The sequence below is a fragment of the Mus caroli genome, chromosome 4 (genome assembly GCF_900094665.2).
Source record: "Mus caroli chromosome 4, CAROLI_EIJ_v1.1, whole genome shotgun sequence".
Classification (NCBI taxonomy): domain Eukaryota; kingdom Metazoa; phylum Chordata; class Mammalia; order Rodentia; family Muridae; genus Mus; species Mus caroli.
Genome location: NC_034573.1, coordinates 29,503,245 through 29,528,816, shown reverse-complemented (window position 1 = coordinate 29,528,816; position 25,572 = coordinate 29,503,245). Strand labels below are relative to the sequence as shown.

Here is a 25,572-nt window from a genome sequence, read left to right as displayed (position 1 = left end):
ACTCACTTTGTAGACCAGGCTGGCCTCGAACTCAGAAATCCGCCTGCCTCTGCCTCCCGAGTGCTGGGATTAAAGGCGTGCGCCACCAAGCCCGGCTGAGGATAATTCTTAAGTCAAGGAGAAAGGTAGCTTGAGAGGGTAGTTGGGCAGATAAAGGACCCCACACTTTCAACATGTCACCACCCCCATACCTTAGGAGACCTCTTATAGGACTATTGTAAAACTTGAAGCATACAGTTTTAAAACCACTGATCCTTCCTTGCTTACCTTCCTTGTTTGATTGGCACTGTAGCTCATAGTGTATAGCCCTGGACCTGACCTAGCATGGGCTGGCATACCAGAGGGCCATCTCTCACTACATATTCACTTTTTTTTTTTTTTGGTTTAATCATGACTCGGGGAAGCAAGGTCCAGGGACTTTTCTCAGTCTTGACTTTCCTTAGCTCAGGTAGGAGGAGTCAAGGAGTTGTCAGTCTGAGTCAGCATAAAGGTGCTCGTAACATGCATTGATTTATTAGGTGTTTTTTGGTCTGCCTTAAGCTATGGGAGTGGAGGGGAGCTGAGGGAGGGCTTGGCACAGCTCTCCTGAACACCATATATCCTTCTTAGCTTCTGGGAGCAACAGTGAATCAGGGCACTGGGAATAACTGACTTGGGCACACTTGGTATTATGTTGCGCCTGGGGCTTTAGTCACAGAAGTGTAGAAAGAGGATTGGCCTGGAAGCTGAAGCAAGTGAGGATCCCGCACAGCTGTGTGAGGGGCTGGCTGCCTAGACATTTTTCTTTTTTCTTTCCTGATTTTATTTTTGTCGTTGTTTCTTTTCTTACTCATAATCACATTGTAATGCAAGCCAGGAACCACCCAGACATTGACCTATTGGCAGCAGCACAATAACAACGGATAACATGTACAGAGCTGAAGAGATGCAGAAAGCTAAAATAACTGTGCTCAAGGCTCCAAAGCTGACATGAGAGTGACGGAATTATAAGCACAAGGCGTGTGTGTGTGTGCATGCATGTGTGTGTGTGCATGTATGTGTGCAGGGTAGAATGATATGCATGCAGAGAGGTCAAGCCTGAGGACTCTAGCCTCAGAGAGGACTCTAGCCCAGGGAAGATGTTTAGCAGTCCTTGGGTGGACAAGGGATGTGTAGCAATACTGAAAGGCCACAGCCATCCACCTAAGTTGGGGGTCATAAAACGATACATTAATTTGTCCCTTATTGCCTCAGCCAAGAGGTTGCAAATTTAACTTTGTCAAGTTGAACATTGGTTGTTGGTGGGCGGGAGGAAGAAAAGTGTCTGCCCCATGCCTCTCACCAGTTCAATGGCGTCTTGGTGCTAAAAGGATCTGAGGCACCTTCATCCCAGCCACTGTCTGCACCACTAGCTGAACAACCCGGAAGAGAGAAGCTGACTGAGTCTGGTGAAAGCTCACCAGACTATAAGCCTTGAAGGGGTAGCAAACCGCAATTCCTTCCTGAACTTGTAGCTGTAAACAGGTGGCTCTAGCTGTCTTACTCATAGGTTAAATTCAACTCCCTTGGGCTATTTAAAAAAAATGAAGGTGTCTTTTGTAACTAGCTTATTTCTTCTGGCCTTTTTCAACTGAGAGAGGGAAGGGGGGAAGAGATAGAGCAGGGAGAGAAGGGGGAGGTGGAAAGAGGAGAGATACACTACGGCCAGAAGGATTGCACTGCTCAGTCACTTGCCCCACAGTCAGCTTCCTTAAGAGCCCTAGTGTAACGGGACATTGGACCCAAAAGTCCCCATTGGCTTCAGTAAGTATGACAAACAAATCTCATCTCTTTGTCTGTGTTTGGCCCTCATGGGATCTTGAGGCTGGCCCCAAGAGAGGAAGCAAGGACGTATTGATTGAAAAGGACTGTAAAATGTCACTCCTCAGTGAGACCTCTAGACCACACAGTAGGTGAGAATTTGGACACAACACAAACAGTATTAGAGACTAACCTTGCTCTCCCTGGAAGGGCCTGGTGGGTTCTATTGAGTTAGCACATTGAGAGTTTCACCAGAGTTAATATTTTAGCCATTATGTCGATATATTTAATGACATTTTGTCTAAGTATTGCATGACAGAGTAAAACTAATTTTAACACGGCAGATTTGTTTTTAAGTGAAGGGATGACATTAAGAATTACCTAGTACACATTGTACTCAGCCGAATAATTTAAGTTAAAAATGTGCATGTGCACACATGTGCGCGCACACACGCGCGCGCGCGCACACACACACACACACACACAAAACCGAAAAAAAGACAAGACAAAGAAATGCTTTGAGAGTCAGTTCTGACAAGTCTAAGAGTCCTTTGGGCAGTCCTGCTGCTTACAATGTGTTGGACAGGCCCATGTGGACCAGCTTGTACTGGAGCTCTTTCTTACTGTATAGTTGGTAGAAAAGATCTGCAGCCAGGTAGTTGGCACCCCAGATTCACGCCTCTAGTACTTGTAGCGTACCTTGGTTGGCAAACTCGCCTTCTCTGTCATTTCTTCCTATGTAAAATGGAGATCATAATGATGCCTTCCTAGGACACGGTCCTTGTGAGTATTTCATAATTTGCTGGTTCTGATTCATAGTCAGCACTCAGTAGATGTTATCACCAAGATGCACAATGTAAAGCCAAAGTCTTCTGGAGTCGAAAGAGATCCAACCATTTCCTAATGGCACACTGGATTCCCCAAGGATGCTTTTTTAAAAATCTTGATTTCCAACCTTCAGTGAATTGAATATGCTTGACCCAAGGAGTGGCACTGTTAGGATATGTGGCCTTGTTGGAATAGATGTGGCCCTATTGGAGGAAGTGTGTCACTGTGGGTGTCGGCTTTAAGACCCTCTTCCTAGCTGCCTGGAAGCCAGTCTTCTAGCAGGCTTAAGGTGAAGATGTAGAATTCTTAGCTCCTCCTGCACCATGCCTGCCTGGATGCTGCTGTGCTCCCACCTTGATGATAGTGGACTGGACCTCTGCAAGCCAGCCTCTATTAAATGTTGTCCTTATAAGTGTTGCCTTGTTCATGGTCTCTGTGTACAGCAGTAAGACCCCCACTGAAACACAAGCCCCTCGTGCCTTTGGTGAGTAGAGCTGATATCTCAGCTTAGGAGTCAGAAAACAAGTCTCTGCTTTAGATGGCCAGCCCCCTCCACCTGTGAGGCTACCTGGTCTCTTGGCCACTAGCCAACTCTCTGAAGACAATCAGAACGGCAAATGCTGACCAAGCTCTGTGCACTTTGGGATACCTTGCAGTATTTTGTTCTGTTTATTTCCATTCGGTTCTCACAACCATCCAATAAAGTAGATACTGTTAATGTCGGTGTTCCACCTAGGGAAACTGAGCCTGAGGGATTTGAATCCAAATCTGTGTGACAGCATATTCTGTGACTCTCTAGCCAACCCCCTTGCTTGGTTATGCAGGTGATCTCTTTAGGTCACATGTGAACAAAGAACATTCAAACATGTGCTCGTCTCACTGCACTCAGGATCAGAGCCAGGAAGACATGCTAAGTCTCCAGGGTGTTTGATGCAGTGCTGCTAGATCAGGTCCTGAGAACCACTTCTGACACGTTCTTAGATATCGTTAGTGCTGCCGGTCCAGGAGACATGCTTGAAAAATCACTGGGGTTTCAGACTCGGCTGTTAAAATGTGGGTCACTGCCTTTCAGTTTGTTCTTTGTTTCCTTGATCATTTAAATGTACAGTTAGTGTTGAACCTACTGTCTACCCCAAGGAAAGATACTGTGAGCAGCTTGAATGTCCCAGGCCTCTCTCCCCGCTTCTCCGTCTGAGCTATGTACACTGCCGTGGAATTCAGTACTGTGAATCAACACCGAGAATTGAAAATTCTAATATTGCCTATTAAGCAAACAGATCTGTAAAGTATGGTACAAAATGTGTATGAGCTGTTTACATGTAAGTTATGGATATTAATTCACCCTGTGAGTCTAGTCAAGGAAAAGTGTCAGAGACTGGAAGATGTACAAGGTCATCTACCAGCCTCTCTGAGTAATGGTTAAATCTGCATGTCGGGTTTGCAGTGAATCATTGCTGAAAGAATTTTTTTTTTTTTTTTTTTTTTTTATAGTTTTTCGAGACAGGGTTTCTCTGTATAGGCCTGGCTGTCCTGGAACTCACTTTGTAGAGTTCAGAACTCACTTTGTAGAGTTCAGGGTTTCTCTGTATAGGCCTGGCTGGCCTGGAATTCAGAAATCCGCCTGCCTCTGCCTCCCAAGTGCTGGGATTAAAGGCGTGCACCACCACGCCCAGCCAAAAGAATTCTTGATACAATACAATGAATGATAAGTATAGAAAGGTATAAACTACATATATGGGCTTAATCTTACTTTTGAAAAGTTATATATCCATGTGTATATATATAAGTATGTATACATATACAAACCATTAAAAGATCAAAAGGAAAAATACTGCTTAGTAGTTGTTTCCTGGTGAGATTATGAATAGTAATGAAAGTTACACTTGATATCATTTTCAATGTTTTAATATTATTGTTGAATTTCAATGAATAATAATAATAATTTAAGCCAATCATGATGGCAACATGCCTCTAATCCCAGCACTTGTGATGGTTATATAGTCTCAAAATGATGATGATGATGATGATGATAAATTTGTTTTATTTATTTGATTAATATTATTACTATTTAGGCAGTCACCTACCTTTATAAATATGTGTTCTGTAAAACAAGTCTGCCCAGCAAATTATGAATGTGTGAGTTGGACATGTTCTTAGAGAACTAGAAACACTTTTAAATTACTAAATATGGTCTCAAAGGATGCTGTTATGCATTTGGACCCAAAAGTGTTGAAAACCTTCCTAGGAATGGAGCAGGAAGTATAAAGCAAGGGAGCTTTGACTATGCCGGGAGGTTTTGCTGGCGAGGAGGCAGTGGGACATGTGGAGTGGGGTGGGGAATTGGTTTCTTCCCTCCAGTGAATACACCTGGCTAACAGTGCTTCTGTGAGACATCACAAAACACCACTGTAGTTACTATCACTCAGATCAAATGCACCCTCTCCAAATACATCCAGGTGCCCGGTGCATACATGCAGGTGGTAAGAAAGCTCAACATACGTAACTGGATGACGACCTGCACAGATTAAAGAGAAGGCATAGGTTGAAAGCACCAAGCCCCTTTACCATCATCAGCCTTAGGAGTATGCCCATGATCCTTGGAGTGGCCTTCAGAAATCAAGCAAATGGTACTTTTGCATATATGTGTCAGATACAGCATGAGAAAGGGGAACTGTTTCCTAAGACCTAAGCTGTGCTTTGGGGAAGTGAATGTCTGAAGTCGTGGAGGCACTGCAACTAGGGTAATGATTTTCCAGCAAAGTCAATAAATATTTTCTATGCAGCCAAGCCTTGCCTAGCTGTACAAAACAAAATTAAAAAGGGGGTTGATTTGATTTGAGTTTGCACAATGGTGAGATTGATGGAGCAACCTGAAGGAGTGGGTGGAGGAGAGCCAGTGGGCACTGCCCTGAGATGAACCTGTAGCAGACAGAGATCCACCTTACCTATGTGTCTCATGAAAGGGCCCACCACCTGCTACCATCAATTTGCAACGATGGGCCTTGTTTCTCTTAAAGACTTCATGCTAGTCGCTCAGAGGTAGAACACTTGTCTACCATGTGCTACACCCTGGGTTCAACACTTTAGAACCAGAACAAGAAAACATCAAGAGCTGGAAAAATGGCTCAGCAGTTAGAAGAGCTTCCTGTTCTTCCAAATGGCTTGAGTTTAGTTCTTGGCATCCACACAGGGCACCTGACAACAACCTATAATTCTAGAGCCAGCACCTGCATATGCATGCATGTACATAGATGCAAACAACATGCATATACGCATAGATATAAATCTCTGCCTCTCTGTCTTCTATCTTTCTATCTCTATCTCTGTGTCTGTGTGTGTGTGTGGAGAGAGAGAGAGAGAGAGAGAGAGAGAGAGAGAGAGAGAGAGAGAGAGAGCTCAGTGGTGGACAGTGTATTGCTCTTTCAGAGGGCCTAAGTTGAATCCCAGCCCCCACATCAAGTAGCTTAAAACCACCTGTAACTCCAGCTCCAGAGGATCCAATACCATCTTCCGACCTTGCTGAAACCTATGTATGACCACACAGTTATACACACCATTTAAAGCAGGAGAAAAAAAAAGTAAGAACAAAAACATAAACAAGGAAAAAAGGTTAGGCTGGCAGAATGAATATTTGAAAGGGACAGGCCTGCCCAGATGTGTAAAACATCTGCCTGTGTGGGAACTCACCTGTATACACTGTTGTCGTGTTGCTCAGTCAGTTCCCAGTTGTTCCAGGTCTTCTGAAGGAAACCAGCATTCTTAGCCTTTGTGTCAAGGCTCATTTTTCCTTTACTGTTGGCAACATTTCAACATTTATGTAGTGCTGTTGGTTAGCCTCGACCAGCTGCCTTCAACATCTTACCTCTGTTCGTTTAGCATTTGGTCCTGAGGAGTCTTGGTCATCTGTCTCCTGTCATATCTCGTCATATTCCTGTTCCATCAAATCCAAAAGACAAGTTTCCCAAACTCTCAGATCCTCCTCAAAAGTCGTGTGTCACGGGGAACCTTAAAATTAACACAACACATTTATTTCAATTGGAATTAAAAAAAAAAACTATTGAAAGATACTTTTGAGGATGAAATAAATTTTAAAGTGTAGCCTTGGGTTTTGCAAGATAGAGGGTGTACCATTTGGGCATAGGATATTTTGGAGTGGGCCAGCTCTGGAATAAAATTCCAGTCTGTGCCAGTGTCCCTGAGCTGGTGACATAATCTCTCTGTTCAGAACATTATGCAGTCAGAAACAAGCTATCTTAGCATTACACTCAGAAGGGGCCTGTTCTTAGTTTAATATTCTGCTGTTATCAACTTGAAATTCTGGGCCAGTGGTTCTCAGCCTTCCTAATACTGTGAACCTTTAACACAGGTCCTCGTGTTGTGATAACTCCCAACCATAAAGTTATTTCATTGCTACTTCAAACTATAATTTTGCTACTGTTATGAATCATAATGTAAATATCTGATATGTGGCCCTCAAGGTGGGTCATAACCCACAGATTAAGAACCACTGTCCTGGGTAATTACTGAATACTGGGCTTGCCAAACTAGTTCCAACCAGATATTTTTATTGGTGAATATGTTTTGTATACAAGGGCGTAAACTCATAGCCACTGCAATCAGCCATGTATTTTGACCCATAGGATGTTTTAAATATATGTATGTATGTGTACACACACACACACACACACACACTCTTATGGAACAGTTTTAGAACTACGGAAAAGTTGCAAAGGGTGGGGCTGAACATCCCATACACTTTGGGCCAGGTTTTCCATATTGTAACATCTTCCACAAATTCATCAGACATACATAACTGAAGACTTGTATTCCACTCTGTATTTGAAGTTTGCTAGTTGTCCCTGACACCCCTCTTCTGCTTCTGGATTCCATCCAGTTACCAGCTACCCTTGTCATCCATCTTGTCTCCTTAGATGCCTCTAAGTTATGATGTATGTGTGCTTGTGTGTGGATATGTATCCATGCATCCATGTAAGCTCAAAGACCATTTCATTAGAATTTGAAAGAACAGTCTCCAGGTGGGGCAGACTTTCTTTATCTTTGAGGAACTTTAACATTTTAAGGAACATTCATACAATATTTTGAGTTTGTCTCCTTGTTCTTTGTTGCTTGTTTGTCATAGTAAGATGGCCTGCTGGCTTTGGCCAATGTAGACTTCATAAGTGAATGGCTTTCATCACATCACATCAGAGGAATACTCCATGAACCACAGTTTACTATGTTGGCTGAGATCACTTGGGCAGGGTTATTTGTCAGACTGCTCCTGTATGAGGCCACATCCCTTCCAGACTACACACTCTTTAGGAGACAAGTCACTCCTGAGGAACACACTCAGACTCCTCTGCCCCCAGGCCATATCTTCATAAATCGCTTGGACTCTTGCAACACAGATAATTTGCAAAGTCCTAATTTATTATTCAGCCATGTATTATATCAGTATGGTCTTGTGGATTTTTTTTATACCTTGGGCTATAATTCAGTACTACTACATTAATGTTGCTGGTCAGAATGATCTGAAGGTGGCCTTTGGGAACTCTTATATTGGTTCCTGTGTCTCTTTGACATGCCTAAATTGTTAGTGTTGTTGAATTACCACCACCACCATCAGAGTGTGTGTGTGTGTGTGTGCATGTGCGTGCATGCACGCCACAGGCTCTTTCTTCCATGGGTTCTAGGTTACCACACTCAGGTTGGCAGGTGCCCTCAGCCACTGAGCACCTCTTCATCCACCCTTGCATTTCAGTTAGCACCACCTGTCTTTCTGGTGCTTTAAAATGTCCCAGGTCTCTTCTTATATCCTATCCGATTCTGTCTCCTCACGGAGTCCCTGCTCCCTTGTATTAAAGAACGATCAATATTGGCAGCATACTTGTGTAAGCAGTTCATTAATCAAGAAGAGTTTGGGGCCTTTATTTTTGTTTTGACAGGGTTTTTCTATATAGCCCGGGGTGGTCTGAATTCATGATCTTCCTGACTCTGCTTCCTGCATGCTGTTATTACTACATGCCCCTGTGTTAATTTAATCTTTAAAAATAGGGTCAAAGACTTATACTTAACCAGGCTGAATCGATTATATTATAGTCGATGATAATAAATAAAATGCTGAGAATAATTTTAAGGTTTTTCTTTTCTTTAAAGAAAATATTAACGAACATTTAACTATAAGAGGACTCCACAGGAAAAATCTAGATTTCTGGATCTTCTCCCTTCAAGTGCCAAAGCCCACAGTGCTCCTGCTCATTACAGCCCCCACTTTACCAGTGCTCTTTTATAATCTTTGAAAGTTTCTTAAAAAAAAAAAAAAGTCACGTTTGGTTCAAAACATATCCAAGCAAATCAGTTACTTAAATTACATAGTTTAGTCCAGGAATTTAGGCCAATTCTCACCCACTGTTCAGATTTGAGGGGACATTTTTGGTTTCCTCTGGCTCCGCCCTGTTCATCCTGATTGGATCTCACATGATGACGCCATTGCTTGCATAGGCCCTGCCTTGTCTCCCGTGGAGAGAGCTATCAGCAGGCAGTCCCAGCCTCCCTCAGCCTGTGCGCTGCTGTAATAGTCTTTGAACATTGAATCTGTCTTCAGCTTTCTTAGACCTGTTCCGTCTGGAGAGATTCCAACTTCAGGCTAACATCCTGGTTTGGGGTTCTGGAAATCTCTCTTCAGACTGGAGCCTACCGACCATTCTCCCTGGATCCTCCTCCCTTTACGGAGAAGGTCAAAAGCTCTAAAACCCTCTCTGCACAGCTGAGGCCCTGGGCTCAGTCCTTAGCGATGCAGAATCAACTACTAGTATGAGTTGCTATTTTTCTTGTCTTGCCCTTACCCCTCCCACATCACGTGTCTCCGGATTATTGGTCAATCAGTCAGTCCCAAATCATTGCAAACCTTAGAAACTTTGGGGTTCCACATTTTGTGTCTTTTCTATCTAGAAACAAATAGCTTGGATTAACGTGTGAATCATGCTTTGTGGAGCTGGAAAATGCCTCTTCCTCACTACCAATAAAGGATGTCCTTCTCGAAGATAGTGAGAGAAGTGTGAATTAGTCTTCACTGCAGCTGACTTCCTTAGACATGACAAGCCAAACACGGGCCTGTAGCATTCCCTGTGATTTGTTTGTTTGTTTGGGGGGTTTTTTTGGTTTTTTAATTAGCGATGATTTTCAGACTGTGAGTTTAGGGCTGAAACTGGGAGATGCAAAAATAGGTGCTCACTACCCACATGCTACTCTAGTTTGAGTAAGCTCATTCGTTGGCTTATTTTACTGCCTTTCACCACACCGGTGGGCTGTTGTAGCGAAAATACCTGAAGCTGGGTACTGATATGCATGTATTCACTTTCAGAGTTCAAGAGCCTGGGAAGCCTAGGATCAAGGCCCAGCCCAGAAGACAAGGGCCTGCTTCATAGGTCTGCTGTAACCTCGAGTGAGCTTTCTTACAGGAGGGGCTAAGACCAGTTATGAGATAGCTGCTCTCCTGGTCTTATCCTCCCCACTCCCTTGCCAGTACTGTTGTTTGGGGGCAGGAAGGACTCAGCATGTGAATTTGAGGAGGATCATAAATTCTATTTTTGGATGAATACTTCCTGAGAACATCATTTGCAGGGAGCAGTAACTGAGAGAGATATACTTGCGAATATATATTTAGATATTTATTATTATATTATATATTTATATATTAATTTATAATTTGACATTGCAAACGTACCAAAGGCAGAAAAAAAGGACAATATAAGATACTATGTTAAGTACCAACATGGGAGAAACACGGGGTGTTAGGCAACTAGACTGAGGGTCAAGTGAACCAGGAGAACATTCTGGAGGGAATAATAGCTTAGTTGAACTTTGAATAATAAGTGGGAGTTAGCCAGTCAAACATGCAGTGTGGGGAACTGATGCAGAGATAGCTCAGAGGTTAAGAGCCTGTGCTGTTCCTGCAGATGATGAGTTCGGTCCTCAGCCCCTGGATGAGGCGCCTCCCGGCTTCCTAGACGTTCACCTCCACAAGCACTCCCCAGACACTCTAGTGCACCCTCCACTCTGAATACATGTAATTAAAATTTAAAAGCTATTTTTAAAGGGTGTGGTGCTGAAGGGACGGCACTGTGGTTAAGGGAACGTGGTTTTCTTAGAGGACTCGGGTTCAGTTCCTAGCTTCTACGTGGCATCTACAACCTTCTGTTAACTCCAGTTCCAGAGGATCCAACACCCTCTTTAGACCTCCATGGATGTCGGACATGGACATGCTGTGTATACATACATGTAGGCAAACACATATAAAAGTAAAAGTGATTGTCTCTCTCCCCCCCCCCCCCTGCCTTCCATTCTTCCTCTTGCTCTGCTCGGTCTGGGACCCTGATCATACACATACATACACACACACACACACACACACACACACGCTCACCAGCCCAGTAATTGTCTTTAAGAAATAAGCCCCTCAGCCAGGTTTTGGTGGCTCATGCCTTTAATCCCAGCACTTAGGAGGCAGAGGCAGGTGGATTTCTGAGTTTGAGGCCAGCCTGGTCTACAGAGTGAGCTCCAGGACAGCCAGGGCTACACAGAGAACCCCTGTCTCGAAAAACCAAAAAAAAAAAAAAAAAAAAAGAAAGAAAAGAAAAGAAAGAAAGAAACAAGTCCCTCTCTCAAAGACAATGGTATGGTATTGTGGCAAGAAATCCAACTAAGCCCAGGAGTTTGAAGCAAGCTGAAGAATCGTAGCTCCAAACACCTGCAGTATACCTGCAAACTGTAAAAATCTAGAGATGAATCCCTGGAGATAGAAAGGTGCACATGTGTGAAATCACATTTAATGGCTTTGATTTCACCTGGGAGATAGGAAGCTAGTTGCCTTGGAGTTTTATACGGACTGATTTCTCGGCTAGATTTGCAATTCTGGAGGGTTTCTCGCCTGCCAAGTGGAGAGAGGAGAACTGCACTCAAAGAGAGGGAGGGAGCTTGCGAGGGGGGCGGGGGAGAGCCATGGGCACCTCGTAGGAGGCGCTCCGAGGCCCTGTAGTTAAAGCGTGGTTATAGATGAGAAACAGTCCAGATGAGATGTGAGGCCAATCAATGCCCCTCACACAAATGGAGGGAAGACTCTACTAGTGAGTAAACAGTATTTTTATCTATGAGGATACTAAAAATGTAGCATCCAAGTAAAGGGGCGTCTCCGTCCTTTTTTAGTACTGAGATTAGACTCCTAGGCCATGACCTCTGGGCCAAACTACTGAGGACCAGCCTTCCTCCCGTCATCCCTCCCCCACCCCCGATTCCCTCCCTCCTTCCTTCTCTCTCTCCTTCCTTCTTTTATTCCAAATGGCTTTTATTGTCCATCCATAAGTGACCAAGTTTGGATCTTCCTCGGTCTGCTTTCCCCTCTGTGTCCATACTATGGACAGTGGAGAGCAGAGGAAGCCATCCTGGAGATGTGGGTGAGGGGCAGCCTGCGGTAACTGGGTGGTGGTGTTGGAGAAGCAGGAGGACCAGCGGGCATATTGTATTTACAGTTGCTCCTTTGTGTGGCTGAAGCGGTGCTCTCTGTGCCTGGAAAATAGCATGTCTGAACGAATTAATAATCTGTTTCGAACACATAATCACACGTTAGCCTTTTCTTTTGCTTTTGCTCCAACCAGTGTGAGAGACCAGAGGGCAACACAAAGGAGCTGGGGAAGGGCCGAGGAAGGGAGGTGATGAGCAGAGGGGTAGCCAGTTTATTTCTAACCATTTGCAGCTGTCAGCTTGTTTGGGGACTTTTTTTTTTTTTTTTTCTTTTTAGGCAGAGGAACAAAGTCCCGCTACACACAATTGTTTTCCTTGGCATCGTGAACAGACACTTTCTTGAGGCGCACATTGAGATAATACAAAACATCTGCTGAGAGAAATCTGCTCTCTGCAGCTGAACGAGAGCCTCGGCATCACAGAGAGCGTGGGGCTTCTGCAGATTAGAACACAGCTTTCAGGGGTGGNGGTGGGGGCGGGGGGCGGGGCAGTGTGGCTCGGTAGGGAGAGCAGGAGAGTAAACAAAGAGGAGGCGATGTATTTTCTTGAGAAACATCTGTGTTCGCTTTTTTCCCCCCAGCTGCAGTGATCCAACTGCATTCTGTCTTGCAAGAATTCTGGAAACAGTATTCTCTCAGCCCCGCTGCCAGACGCCTGTTTTCTTTACTCACGCGTGTGGGATATTGTCTGTATTCATGAGCTATTGAGAATGAGTGATTTTTATGACTTGTAAAGGGATTTTCGCATGCATACTTCCATCTCTGGACTCTGAAGACAAAAAGGACATCACAAATGCCCTCAAGTCTGTATGACAGTGTAAAGGAGAAAGGTGGACATATCCAGTTGTCACGACTGACACTCGATGGCGGTCCCTGAAGAATCCGCTAGGGTGTTAGGTTTCCTGTGTCATGCCAAGCCCCTTGGGCAGTTCTCTTGGTGTCCCCCCATCCCCATATCAATCAGCTTTTCTGAGAAGTCTTTGTCCTTTGGAAAGGGCAGCCACACCTGTCCTGGTTCACTTGATAACATCTCACCATCTCAGCTGTGACAAGGAAGAGCCATCATTATAATGATAGGACGGTCTAGCCCCGTTCACTGTGTGGTGTCTTCCGTATGTCTGCATGCACGGGGCTTCAGCTGTGCATTTCACTGTCACCATTCTTCAGCTACAGATGTTGACTGGGCCTCCTAGAAGTTCATATAGCAAACCAGCCCCAGGGTGGGCAGCATGGAAGTCCCAGAGCCAGCACCCGACTCCGGTATGATCAGCGCCAAAGCTGATCATACCAGTACCCTTAGCCCTGGCACGTAGGTTTGGAGAGGTCAGAGCCACGTTACCTTTGCCACGTTCATTTTCTAGCGAATTTGTTTCTCTGATCCTGCCAGTTGGATGGAAGACAAGGGGGCCCTGAGAACTCCATAAAGCCTCCCACCAGGGTGAAAAGAGACACAGCCTCCAGCGGTTGCAAACTCGGGTTTAGACCCCTTTCATCACGGGCACTAGAAGCTCTCTCAGCCCTGAGTTGGCTCTCTCCCTTTCTAAGCTTTGATGTCAGTGTCAGCTGGTGACAGAGGAGCTCTACTTAGGCTCTTACTCTGAAAGGAATCTAAGCAGCTATTTCAGACCCATCCTGCCCAGGCTCTAGGCTAAGCAGTAGGGAGCCATCTATGAGAGCGACTGACACAGCCCTGTCCTTATGCAGGGCATAGTCCCAAAGCAGAATGCCTAATAGCCTTACCTCCAGAGCCCAGGCTTCAGCCCAGGACTGATTACAAGCCAGAGTCTCATTCCCGAGTGTTGGCTTCTCTCTGGAGGGGAAGGAATGAAGGCTCACAGCTCAGAGACTGCCCCTTGGGTCCTGTCCATTGTTAACCTTCTGTCTTCCCTGGAATGTTCTCTCTCTCTCTCTCTCTCTCTCTCTCTCTCTCTCTCTCTTTCTCCTCCCTCTCTCTCTATATATCTCTCTCATTTATAACAGAATAAGCGGAGTCACACAAGCCACCCAGACAAATCGTTTTTTCTTTAGATGTGTCTGAAAAGGAAATAGTCACGGCCATTTGAGGGTTTAGTAGAAGGGAGAAAGAAGGAAAGGAAAAGCAAGCAAGAAAAAAAAAATGGGTTAGAGCTCAGAAATCACTGGAATTTTTATTTCATTTTCTTTGGGAGAAAGGAGATTTACTAAGTCAGAGATGAAAGGCAAATCTGCAACACACAGACACACACACACCCCAAGAAGTTCTCTTCTGTGCCAGGTTTAGCTCTCTCGCCAAATGTGGCCTGAAGATCAGAACGCTGTGGTTAGACAATTCATAAACTCAGCAAGGCTTCTGTCAGATGCTGGCTCTTGACAGAGCACCAAGACCTCGGGAGCAGCCAGGGCTGAGGAGCTGTCTCGTCAGCACCCAGCCCGCAGACTCACCTCACTCTTACCCCAATTCCCTGGCCTGCCTCCTTCCCAGCCTGGAACAAGTCCCTGCTGGAACTTCATGAGTGAGTGCCTTGGATCCTGACCTCTGCCCAGGCATGCTGGAATCTGAGCTCATCCCAGCCCATACGTATGAACCTACTGTGGGTTCAGTAATTCTGCTTCACTACGGGCCCATTTGTAAAGAGCAAGCCACGTGACTCGAGGGCATAAAGGGCATGAAGTCCTTTTTCTGCCTGTCACTTCTTTGTAGGTCGCTCCTCAGGGTATGTGTTCTTCTTGGAATCTTAATTTTTTTTTTCCCAGCTTTGATCTAAGAGCCACAGGATGTGAGGTAGCCTGGGTAGGATGAAGGAAAGGCATACTGTTCAGACTAAGTTATCAACTGTCAATCACTCTGAGACCTGCTGGTCAAAGGTGACTTTCTACTTCAATTGTTGTCTGCCAGGTTGATTGTCATGCACTTGTCTGCATTGTCATAAAACTAGTCAAAGTTTAACTCCAAGCACCTATGAAATCCAGTCGACACAGTGGAGGCTGCCGGTTAACACTGTCCTGAGACAGACGTGCAGTCTGCCGCAGTGGAAGCTGCTGGTTGATACTGACCTGCATAACTTTCTGACTAGTGCAATGACTGAAGCTTATCATTCCCCACCTGGAAACCTAGATCGAACAACTGAGTTAATGATTAAAGAAGAGGAGTTTCACAATCCTCCTTCCTACCTACAGGCTGGATAAGTGGTCTTTACAGAGTTATCCTCCCTTCTTTCAGAAGCGGTGAGCAGCATCCTGTGTCGAGACTATCCCAAGACTGTCAAAAGCTCTCATCTCCGCTGTGAGCTTTCCCTCTTGCCCAGCCAGGAGGTGCTGGGTTCCCGTATTACTGAAATGAGACTGCTGTCCTTTCTCCATCAATATCGATTGATAATATATTCTCTCCTCCAATGGTCCCAGGCAATTTTTTAAAAGTAGAACTAAAGTGTGAAAGGTTGCCTCTGTTCGTAGAACTTATCCCAATGCAAGGCATACACATCAAAAGCTTATGGAAGGGGCAGGTGAGATGGCTCAGTAGTTAAGAGCACTGGCTATTCTTCCAGAGGTCCCGAGTTCAATTCCCAGAAACCACATGGTGGCTCACAACCATCAGTAATGGGATCTGATGCCCTCTTCTGGTGTGTCTGAAGACAGCTACAGTATGTATTCATATAAATAAAATAAGTAAATCTTAAAAAAGAAAAGCTTATGGAAAATCTGCAAGGTAGACTGTAATGTGGTGCTTAGTTGAGAAGCCATCACTCACAGTTCTTCCGGCTTCTGCATGGATATGTTGACAGCACGATGTCCTTCCTGAAAATAGACAGGCAGGAAGAATTCTGTCTCAAGTCCGTTACGGAGTACAAACAGCCAGCTATACAGAAACAGTTCACAAGCTGTTCTTACTGCCAGAAGTCAGCAGTGAAAATCTTCATATGTGTATGTATTTAATCCTGCCAGCCATGTCTGTAACTGAAGCTAGTATTAATACATCCTTGTGTGTCTAGATGAGGTAGGTGAAGTTTAAAGCAGCTAGGCACTTGTGTATGGCGACATTGTGACTAGTTGCCAAGACTGGAAATGACACTTGAAGGATCAGGTAACCAACTATAGACTTTTTGCCGTGTATATTCTAAGATTGTCACCATGCTTCAACATACTGTAAGCCTGTGAAGATGGCTTTTAGCATAAGACACACAAGGAGCAGCTTGACTCTGGTCCTAACAGGAGTAGTGATGCCCTGCAGACCACAAGGACTGTTCTCTGTCAACCCCAGCCACACTCTGTCGCCTTCTGTGGAGGCTGACATTGTTGCTAAGCATTGTCCATTTGATAATCTGGTAGCTTTCATTCTTCCTGCTGCTGAAATGAAAAATATGTATTATTTACATATATATATATATTTACACATATGTTACATAAATATATGTAAATATATGTTACATAATATATACATATATGTGATATAGGTTCTCTCTCTCTCTCTCAAGCAGACATTTTTTTCTAGGTCTTTCTGAAAGTGACATAAGAGAAGTGAAAAGTTTTGTCATAGTATCAGCGCCCTGTTACTATGTAGCATCCAGTAACAGGAGGAGATTATAGGCTCTGAAACCAAATATCTATGTCTTTCTTAGGTATGTGGCTTGGAGTAGATACTTTGCTGGGTGAAGATCCTGATAAATGAGTTTAAAAGCTAAGACGATGATGATGATGATGATGATGATGATGATGATGATGATGATGCTCAGGGTATCACTGGAATTAAATGGTATCATAGATGTGCATATCTATCAAGTCCCACTCAGACTTTCCTTCCCTTTGGCTGTTTAATGAATACTTAAGGTATACAAGATGCAAACTTTCAGAGTCATATGAGCCCTTGACAGCTGAGACCATCTCTTCTTTTTCATTTCCACTGCTGAGGAACGCTTATTTAAAACCTGTGCACTAACCTGACCGTCTAAAAGACAGAAGAAAGAGCAATGGGCCAGCATAATGCCCAAGCTACCCAATGGCTCTAAAACCATTATAATCAAATTTGGCTTTCCCAAATCTCTACGATTTTTGTATTCTCAGTCATCTTAGCTTGAACTGTTTATCTATTCTGCTTTTTTAAAAAATAAGTTACATGAAAGAAAAGAAATGGTAGAAGTCTGGCCTGACATTGCAGCCAAAACCAAGAGAGTCTGAGACTGGGGTCCTACCTGCTGGACTCAGGTTAGCATCCTTGTGGATTGTCTAGGACCAGACTCTACTTCTGAACTTAGCATGTGGGGTGTGGGGACTGAGTTGTATGGGCAAGAAGAATGTCACATTCAGAATCCACTTTATCCTCTGACAGCTGATGTGGACCTCCCTCCAGACTAGATCGAGAGGAATGAAAGGGTGAAGACACTGGAGAAAGTCACAGATAAGACAGAACTTGTTGCTGCAGGGCTGCAGACTGCCCTGCCTCAGCGTTGCAGGGCCTCAGCGCCCTGGGTGCACCAAGCTTTGGAATCAGACTAAGGAGGTCCAGATCCTTCTCCTGCTTGTCCACTAGGTCATGTTGGGAAGCTGCTTGTGTTTGTTTATTCATCTTTGAAATAAAGATGATAACATAGGCCTGTTGTACAGTCTGCTAGTCCACTTGAGAGTGTGTGGCATTGCCTCTAAAACACAGTAAGGACTCCACCCTCATGCTTCACGCCAAGGCCATAGTCTTCAGGCCTGGGCAGGAAAAGTGCTTTTCTTCACGTTAGCAGCTAAGTATTGGGTACCTGACGTGTTTCTCCAGGAACAGCACATCTGATGCTGTGGATTTATTGTTGTTGTTGTTGTGGTTGTGGTTGTGGTTGTTGTTTTGTATTATCTTCCTGCCTTTCTCTCTATCGCCCTTCATTTGCTTGTTTGTGACCCTGTACTATTAAAGAGTAACTTTCAAATACTTCATTATGCTGAGCAGTTGAGTGGTTTCTCTAACCCAGGCCCAAAGGCTGGTCAAACTGCAAAGGTACCTGTACTTTGAATTTTAGATTTTTGGCTGATTTATTTGAAATCCCAGCTCTGCTGTGTAAAACTGTAGCCTATGATTCAGGCCTCTGTATTACTCATCTGTGATATGGGAATAATAAAACTACACTTCACAGCCAACCTCCTGTGTTCACTTATCTTAGAGGGAGTCTAGTCACATATGTAGGACACTCACACTATTTGGAAGATTGTAAATCCTCTTTCAACATTTATGGGTGCTCCAATAGCCCCTTTTCACCAGGGAAAGCCCAAAACCGAAATGGCTGCCCCCCACCCCGACCCTGTCTTTTTACGAGTTTACATCCTGCCTAGATCCCAGAGTCCATTGCCCCGCTGTTCAGCCACTATGCTGCGCCCACATTCTCCCTGGGTCTGTTGGGTGTGTTGGCTTTAACTTTTGGGAAAAGCTGCTGTCCGTGCAGGAACCTGAAGAGACAGATCCCATCACAGCCAACCATCAGGAACAGTTCAGATCTCCTGTTCTGACCTGGAGAGGAGAGGGTACTAGGAGATCCCCATACCAAAACAGCTCACAGCAGATAGCTGCCCTAGGTCCCTGTGCAGGTACGAACAGCAAAACCCCAGGTTTCGGAGGAACTGGGGCATCCCCACAACACCACTCTACAGTGATCCAGAAGTAAGTGGTGGATATGTCTTTTCTGGACAAGCAAATGTTCCTTTTAACCGTGGCTGGATACTGCTGACCTTTTTGTGCAGAGAGATAAGGCCAGCCACATTTATGAGCTAACGCTATGTTCTCGACACTATAGGAAGATCTTATACATTGTGATACCCTCTCCACTCTGCAAGGAAAGCCTTGCTCTGACCCCTACCTGACAGCTGAGAGACCAGTTTAAATAACTGGCCCTGGTCATAGAGCAGGGGAAGGGGCAAACAGGAATTCAAACAAAGACTGTTTAATTTTGAAATCCATTACAACTGACTTCCGATTAAAGGCAGGGTAAATAGCAAGAGTATTAAGTAGCTTTTCAGAGGAAGAGGGGAAGTGGATTTGCTGTTTCAAGCCAGCTGGAAACTGTGGCCACCAGAGTGGAGATCTGAGTGACTCTTCCAGACACCTGCCCTCTCTCTGTCATGAAAACATAGCCCTCGACACATACCTGCCTCAAAGAGATGGAACAGAATGAGTGGTGTGCGTGAGTCTGAGTTTGCCCACCTTGGGGGCAGCACCTTGGGAAAAGCTCTCAATCAAACTTTGCAAAGGGGAAGCTTTGTGGGCTGAGTCTAATGTAGAGAGATGTTTTGTCTTAGCAGCAGGAATTCTTCCAAAACCTCAAAATAATTGTTAACCTTTTAAAAAGGTTTCCACAAAACTCCAAATTTCTGAGGTTACCTTGAGAAATCCTAAGTTCTGATAACCCTGAGCCTGCATGCCCCTCTGGCCACTGCTGTCTGGGGTCTAGCCACTGCCCACTTGAGCCTGGATCTGTCCTGTGAGGTAAGGAGTGCTAGTCCCACCACAGCATTCTCCTGCCACCGTGTTCCGTCTTCCAGAGGTGAGAGGCAAAGGTCCTTTTTAGTGGTTTCACGCCTATTTGTTTTTTTTTTCCTCTAGGCGTCCCCTTCCCAAAGAACTTCCTCCAGATCTGCAAGAAGATCCTGTGCCGCCTCTTTCGGGTCTTCGTCCATGTCTACATTCATCACTTTGACCGCGTCATTGTGATGGGCGCAGAGGCTCACGTCAACACCTGCTACAAACACTTCTATTACTTCGTCACAGAGATGAACCTCATAGACCGCAAGGAGCTGGAGCCCTTGGTAAGTGACTCTGCAGTGTGTCGCCATGCAGTGAGAACTACAGCATATCCCCTCCAGCCGTTAGCTGGGGGAAGGAGGGAGCTGCAGAAATGGATGGGGTTCAGCGGTCAGCAAAGGTCCACTGCAGCCAGATAAGTGTCTTAAGGTGCGCTCCAGGAGGTGACATAATATGGTGACACTATTCCGATATAATGGTTTGGGCCAGGGAAGCTACCTTTAATGCTCAACCCTAAATCATTTTTAAAATGTCTTAGAAGCACTTTTTTGATCTATCACTATTAGTCGGTGATGGTCAGAAACATTTATTTCCTTAGTAAATGAGCATTTTGCACCCACTGTATGTGGGCTGCTGGGCACACAAAGCTAAATTAAATGTCTTATGACACAGAGGAAAGTAAGCCCCAAGAAAGAGTTTCATGTCGTGGGACTTTACTCTTCATAGTTGAATCCCCTGGGGTGAAGCTGTCATGGGTATATCAGAGTCTGGAATATTTAAGATTAAGCTCTAGCTTTATTAAATGGATAAGTAGAGTCTGGTTTTATTTTATTATTTTTAAAAGAGATTAATTCATTTTTACTTTAGGAGTGTGTGTGGTCTGCCTGCAAGTATTTTTCTATGCCTTGGGCATACAGTGCCTATTGAGGCCAGAAGAGCCCAGGAACTGGAGTTACAGATGGTTGTGAGCCACCATGTTGGTGTTGGGAATAATAGGTGCTCTTAACCACTGTGCTATCCCTCCATCCCCTGCGTTTATTTTCATTATAAGTCCCTTTTACTGTTGGCTTTAGTATGTGCTTGGGAAATCAAGGACCCTCTGAACCTCCAGTTCACGTTAGTAAGGATGCTTGCCTTGCAGTCACATCCAGGGACACTAATGGTGCCTTTCTACCCAGGACAATAAATGCTCGGCTTTATATTAAAGTCATGATTTTTTTTTCCCTTGAAAGAGTTAATAGTTTTGCTAAAGATAGTTGGCAAAGTAAGTTTCATCCAAGTGTTCTTGAGTAGTGACCAAAATACAGAGCCGGGATGTCTGCTCGACTCTTTACCCTTCTTTCTTTGACGGTACATTTGAAATCGTGTTTTATCATTTGGGTATGTGACGTCAACAGCTCACATGACCTACCACAGAAAAGACACTGTCATAGTTACATCCCCACGATAAGAGCTAAACCCAGCTAGATGGAGAAATAACAGACCAGGAAGAAACTAGAAGGAGCTGAGAAGCAGGCACAGGGTAGACTCACTCACTGGCTTGAGGCACACAGGCTATTTTAGCTGTTACCTTGCCTTGTAGTCTTTGATCGAATAGGTGGTTGGCTGAGGGCTCTGGATTGGCTGGGTCATAGTGGCTGTGTGTGAACAACTCTTAAGTAAACAGCTTGCCCCACCTCAGGTATCAACTAGCTGGTGGAGGGTAGGATAGGAGGGGTGGCGTTTCCCTCCCAGGGTCAGCAAGTTCCCAAGTATTAAGGAAACAAAATGAATATTTGTGTGTGTGTGTGTGTGTGTGTGTGTGTGTGTGTGTGTTTGTGTGACATTAGTTATATACATGCTGTATCTATTGAAAAAGATGTTGGTGAACTGATATTACCTTTAGGAGTTTAGTTCATGGTCTACAATTACACTGTAGGATACACACCAGTTTACTTTGCATACAGTTGACATGTCTCTCACATTGCTGGTTAAAGAATAGGTGGTTGGGGCTGGAGAGATGGCTCAGTGGTTAAGAGCACTGACTGCTCTTCCAGAAGTCTTGAGTTCAATTCCCAGCAACCACATGGTGGCTCACAACCATCTGTAATGAGATCTGATGCCCTCTTCTGGTGTGTCTGAAGACAGTGACAGTGTACTCATATAAATAATAAATTAAAAAAATAATAATAGGTGGTCTTCTTCATTTTCTTCCACACTGGGTTCCTAGAAAGCTTTTGGGGGCTGTTGCCAAGTTGTCGCTGAACCTCATCGCAGGACTCAAATGGAAAGAGACTGAAAGGCGCCGGTGGTGGGTTTGCTAGTTTTTTCAGTTCTGTATAAAGTCGGCTGCGTGTAAATAACCACTGCAAGAGTAAAAGGTTGTACAAACAACTCCGGGGCGTTTAAATACTGGAAACAGTTGATAAAGCTAATCTCAGAAAATGTCAAGGACACTGGAAAGAGATGACGGGAAAGAACTGCTGCTAAGCCACGGAGTCCAGTTCCCATCCAGAGCCAGGCCCAGGTCGACGGGAACAAGGTCCCCAGGGCCACCAGAAGGATGAGCTCTGCCTGCCACTCACACTTTCCATTTTGCTGAGTTAACACATAAGCAAGATGGATAGGGCTGATGTCAAGTTGTCCTTTGTGCACAGAGGCAGAAAGGCTATTGTGGGGCAAAGCTGAGGGTGAATCAACAAGGAGAGAAGGCCTTTCTTTGCTATCAAGAACCTCTCAGTTGTCTTGATAGTGTGTTGAGGAAAGGCCCCAGGAGCTGGAGCGTCTGGTAGTGCCAGGAGTCGCTTTGCGGTCCCAACCTCACAACCAGGCCCCGAACAAGCCAGTGTCCTACGATGAGCTTCTCTGGGGCCTGGGAGGAAAACTGTGATTTTTATCCTAACTGGGAATTGTTAACTGTGGAATTGTTAACGGTATTTGGTTTTCCCCCCTCAAAGTTTGTATTTCTTCAACTTAAACTTGTTTTTGTCCCACATTTACATTTTGTTAACTTTAGTGACAGGAAAGTTAATTGTCATAAGTGGTAGTAGTAAGTATAAAATTATGCGTTTGCTTGTTTATACAAACTCAAGCCTGTAAATCTCAGGATTAGACACAGTGAGTGTTTCTGAGTTAATGATTCTATGATGGCCAAGCATGATGGTACATGACTGTTACCACAATACTCTGGGATAACACTCAGAAGGACTGCTGCGATTCTGGGTCTAACTTACCTACACATTTCCGGGCCAGTCAGGGCTCCAGAGAGAGACCCTGTCTCAAAAACAGCAACAATAGGGGCTGGAAAGATGGCTCGGGGGTTCAGAGCCCCCAAACCTCACAAGGGTAGGAGACTCAGTATCACCACAGGCAGCATAAGACTCAACCCCAAGACTCAAACCCCAAACTTTCACTTAACGTGAACAAGACACTTGGTTTTCCAAGTCATTGGTTTCCTTACTCACAGAATATGGAACCATAAAAACTAAATAGACTAGGCACACATTAAGTGCTTAAGAAATGTTAGCTATTAACTCAGAAAATTAATTTACAGTAGTTAGCACTCAATAAACAGCCCTACTTTTCCCTTCCCTGGCTTGCAGGGCCTTTCATGCATCCTAGTGATTCCTTAGGTCGCCTCAGAGCAAACATAGTTGATTGATTTGTATCTGTCTCTCCTGGTGTTGTCAGTTCTATGAGGAGGACGTAAGATGTATGCCTGAATTGTCCCTGTGCTTGGTACATGATAAACACTTCATTTTTTTTTTTAATTTGGAAGAATAGTTTAAGTATGATATACCTGTGTTCAAAATGATTCCACATAGTCATTCCTCCTTGGTATCATCCTAATTTCAGAATTGCAATTTAGCCATTCATTCTGACCAATTTATGATAGAGATTAAAAGCAAATTAAGATGCAGAGCAGTGAAGGGATATGTTTAAACTTTAGACATGACAGTTTAAGATGGGGCTACAACACCTAGCCATTCTCTGTCCCAGGTTACAAATTGATTCAGCAAGGAACTGTTGAATGTTGTCATACTGCCTTGGTGTCCTAGCAAGGCAGACACAGGTAGCCAGCCCTCTCCATCTTAGCTCCCGTGTTCTAGACAAAAGCCTTGGTCTCCAGTGACCCGGGACAACCATCCATCCTGCCAGGCTTCTGAGTAGGAAATCAATTTGGCATTCAGACACTGACTGGGAAGAAGTCACCTTGCCAACCCAGTGAAGACCAGCAGCCTGGAAACCCAGAGAAACATGTCATTCTGCTCGCTCTCCAGCAGGGAGAAGGAGGCTAGCAGGATGACAAGATAATCCATCTTTCATGCGCGTGCAACTGCTGAAGAGGACCAAATTCAAGCAAGTTCACACTTGGAGGAAAGGATGCCCAAACGGATTGCTGGTAACTGGAAAATGGACTGGACCCTGATTGAATAAGGAGATTGCTGTCGGCCCTGGCTGCCTGGGAGTCAGCTGACAGAATGGATCTAATCAGAATTATCGTTGGCAAGCGCAAACAGCAAGTGCTGTGTTTTGAGAGCCTTTCACGAAAAACAAAAGCAAAGGCAGAGAGGGCTGTTGGCGCTGCCTGAGCTGTGAGCGAACAGCTGATGGGGCTACTGTAAGAGACTGAAGCAGGACTAGAAGGAACTAGTCCATTCTACTGTGTTGGCTGACCCCTGAATGACCTGGCTCAAGGCCTCTCACCAGGACTCATTTCCTATCTCTAACTGTAAAGAGCATCCTGTGGGGGTGCAGGCTCTAGTAGCAGAGGTTACGCCAGGTGCTGGGGTCAAGAGATCTTCTAAGACAGGAGGGTTGTCCACACACCGTCTGCATCATAATCTCCTCAGGGTGGTATTTTGAAACACCCATATATGAGCCTGACCCTGGCTGCATGGATCACAGTTGTTGAAATTAGAATTTAATTCCAATCTGTCTCATTTCTGACTCCATTGTATAGAGAAGTCAGCTGAAGAGTCTTGCTAAAGCACAAATACTGACTCTGTGGGTCTGACAGAATGGAACAGGAGAATGCCCACGTGGAGTTTGCGGGACAGCTTGGTACAAGTTGGTTTTCTCATTCTACCATCTGAGGTCCCGAGATTAAACTCAAGATGTCAGCTTTGAGGCAGGCACCTTTACCAACTGAGCCATCCCGCTGGCCCTGCTACCAGGCTCTTCACCATCTCTCATTACTGTGTCAGTCCATCCTTTAGGCAGGTGCCAACCTCCCAACGATTGTTCATAGTTTTCAGCACTGAAATTGCCCACATTAACATGGGAGCTTTGAAAGACAATGTGAGGACCAAGGTTGTAGAAAGCCTGACCATAAACCATCTGGGCCCAAGCATGGACTGACCTTGTATTCCCCTAGGAGGTGGCCAGCCCGGGCCCGCCCTTCCCCTGGGAGAAGCTTTGGTGAGTCCAGCAGGCAAAGCTGGCCTGCAACACAAGATCAGGTCAGCCCTGTGAAAGGAAGCAGGGCTTTCTGCATGAGCCAAGCTGCTCCCTGAATAGCTGGCAATGAAGAGCCATTGTGGGGCTTTTGAAAGGATCTTTTCTTCCTGAGCATCATCTGGATAGAAGCCTCCAGACGGCCGCTTGTCAGGCGGGTTCCATGACTCTCAGCCAAGTGGCTCGACCTTGAACCACACCCACTGAAGAAGAAAGAGCTGCAGCCTGCAATGTGGCCTGTGTAGTGACATTTCCACTCTCGTATTACCACATTACCTATCTGACCCTACACAAGGCTTGTGATTCCTCTGAGTCTCAGTTTCCCTATATTCAAAGGATATCAACTCTACAGTGGCCGATGATGGACTGAGATTCTGATCTTTGGCACTGTAAATCACCAAGCTTGTCATATTTTGTTCAAGATGACTTCCCATCTTTTTTTTTTAATATTTTTTTATTACGTATTTTCCTCAATTACATTTCCAATGCTATCCCAAAAGTCCCCCATACCCCCCCCCACTTCCCTACCCACACATTCCCATT

At 44.8% G+C, this 25,572-nt stretch overlaps 1 protein-coding gene across 4 annotated transcripts in view; it reads left to right on the top strand.

Annotated features, from left to right (window-relative positions):
- Positions 1-25,572, top strand: part of Mob3b (MOB kinase activator 3B) — a 194,867-nt gene that overhangs the window by 136,769 nt on the left and 32,526 nt on the right. For all 4 annotated transcript variants that reach the window (XM_021159739.2, XM_029476414.1, XM_021159740.2 and 1 more), the window contains exon 3: positions 19,675-19,877. In XM_021159739.2, the coding sequence (XP_021015398.1) occupies positions 19,675-19,877 (203 nt within the window). The remainder of the gene's footprint in view (positions 1-19,674; positions 19,878-25,572) is intronic.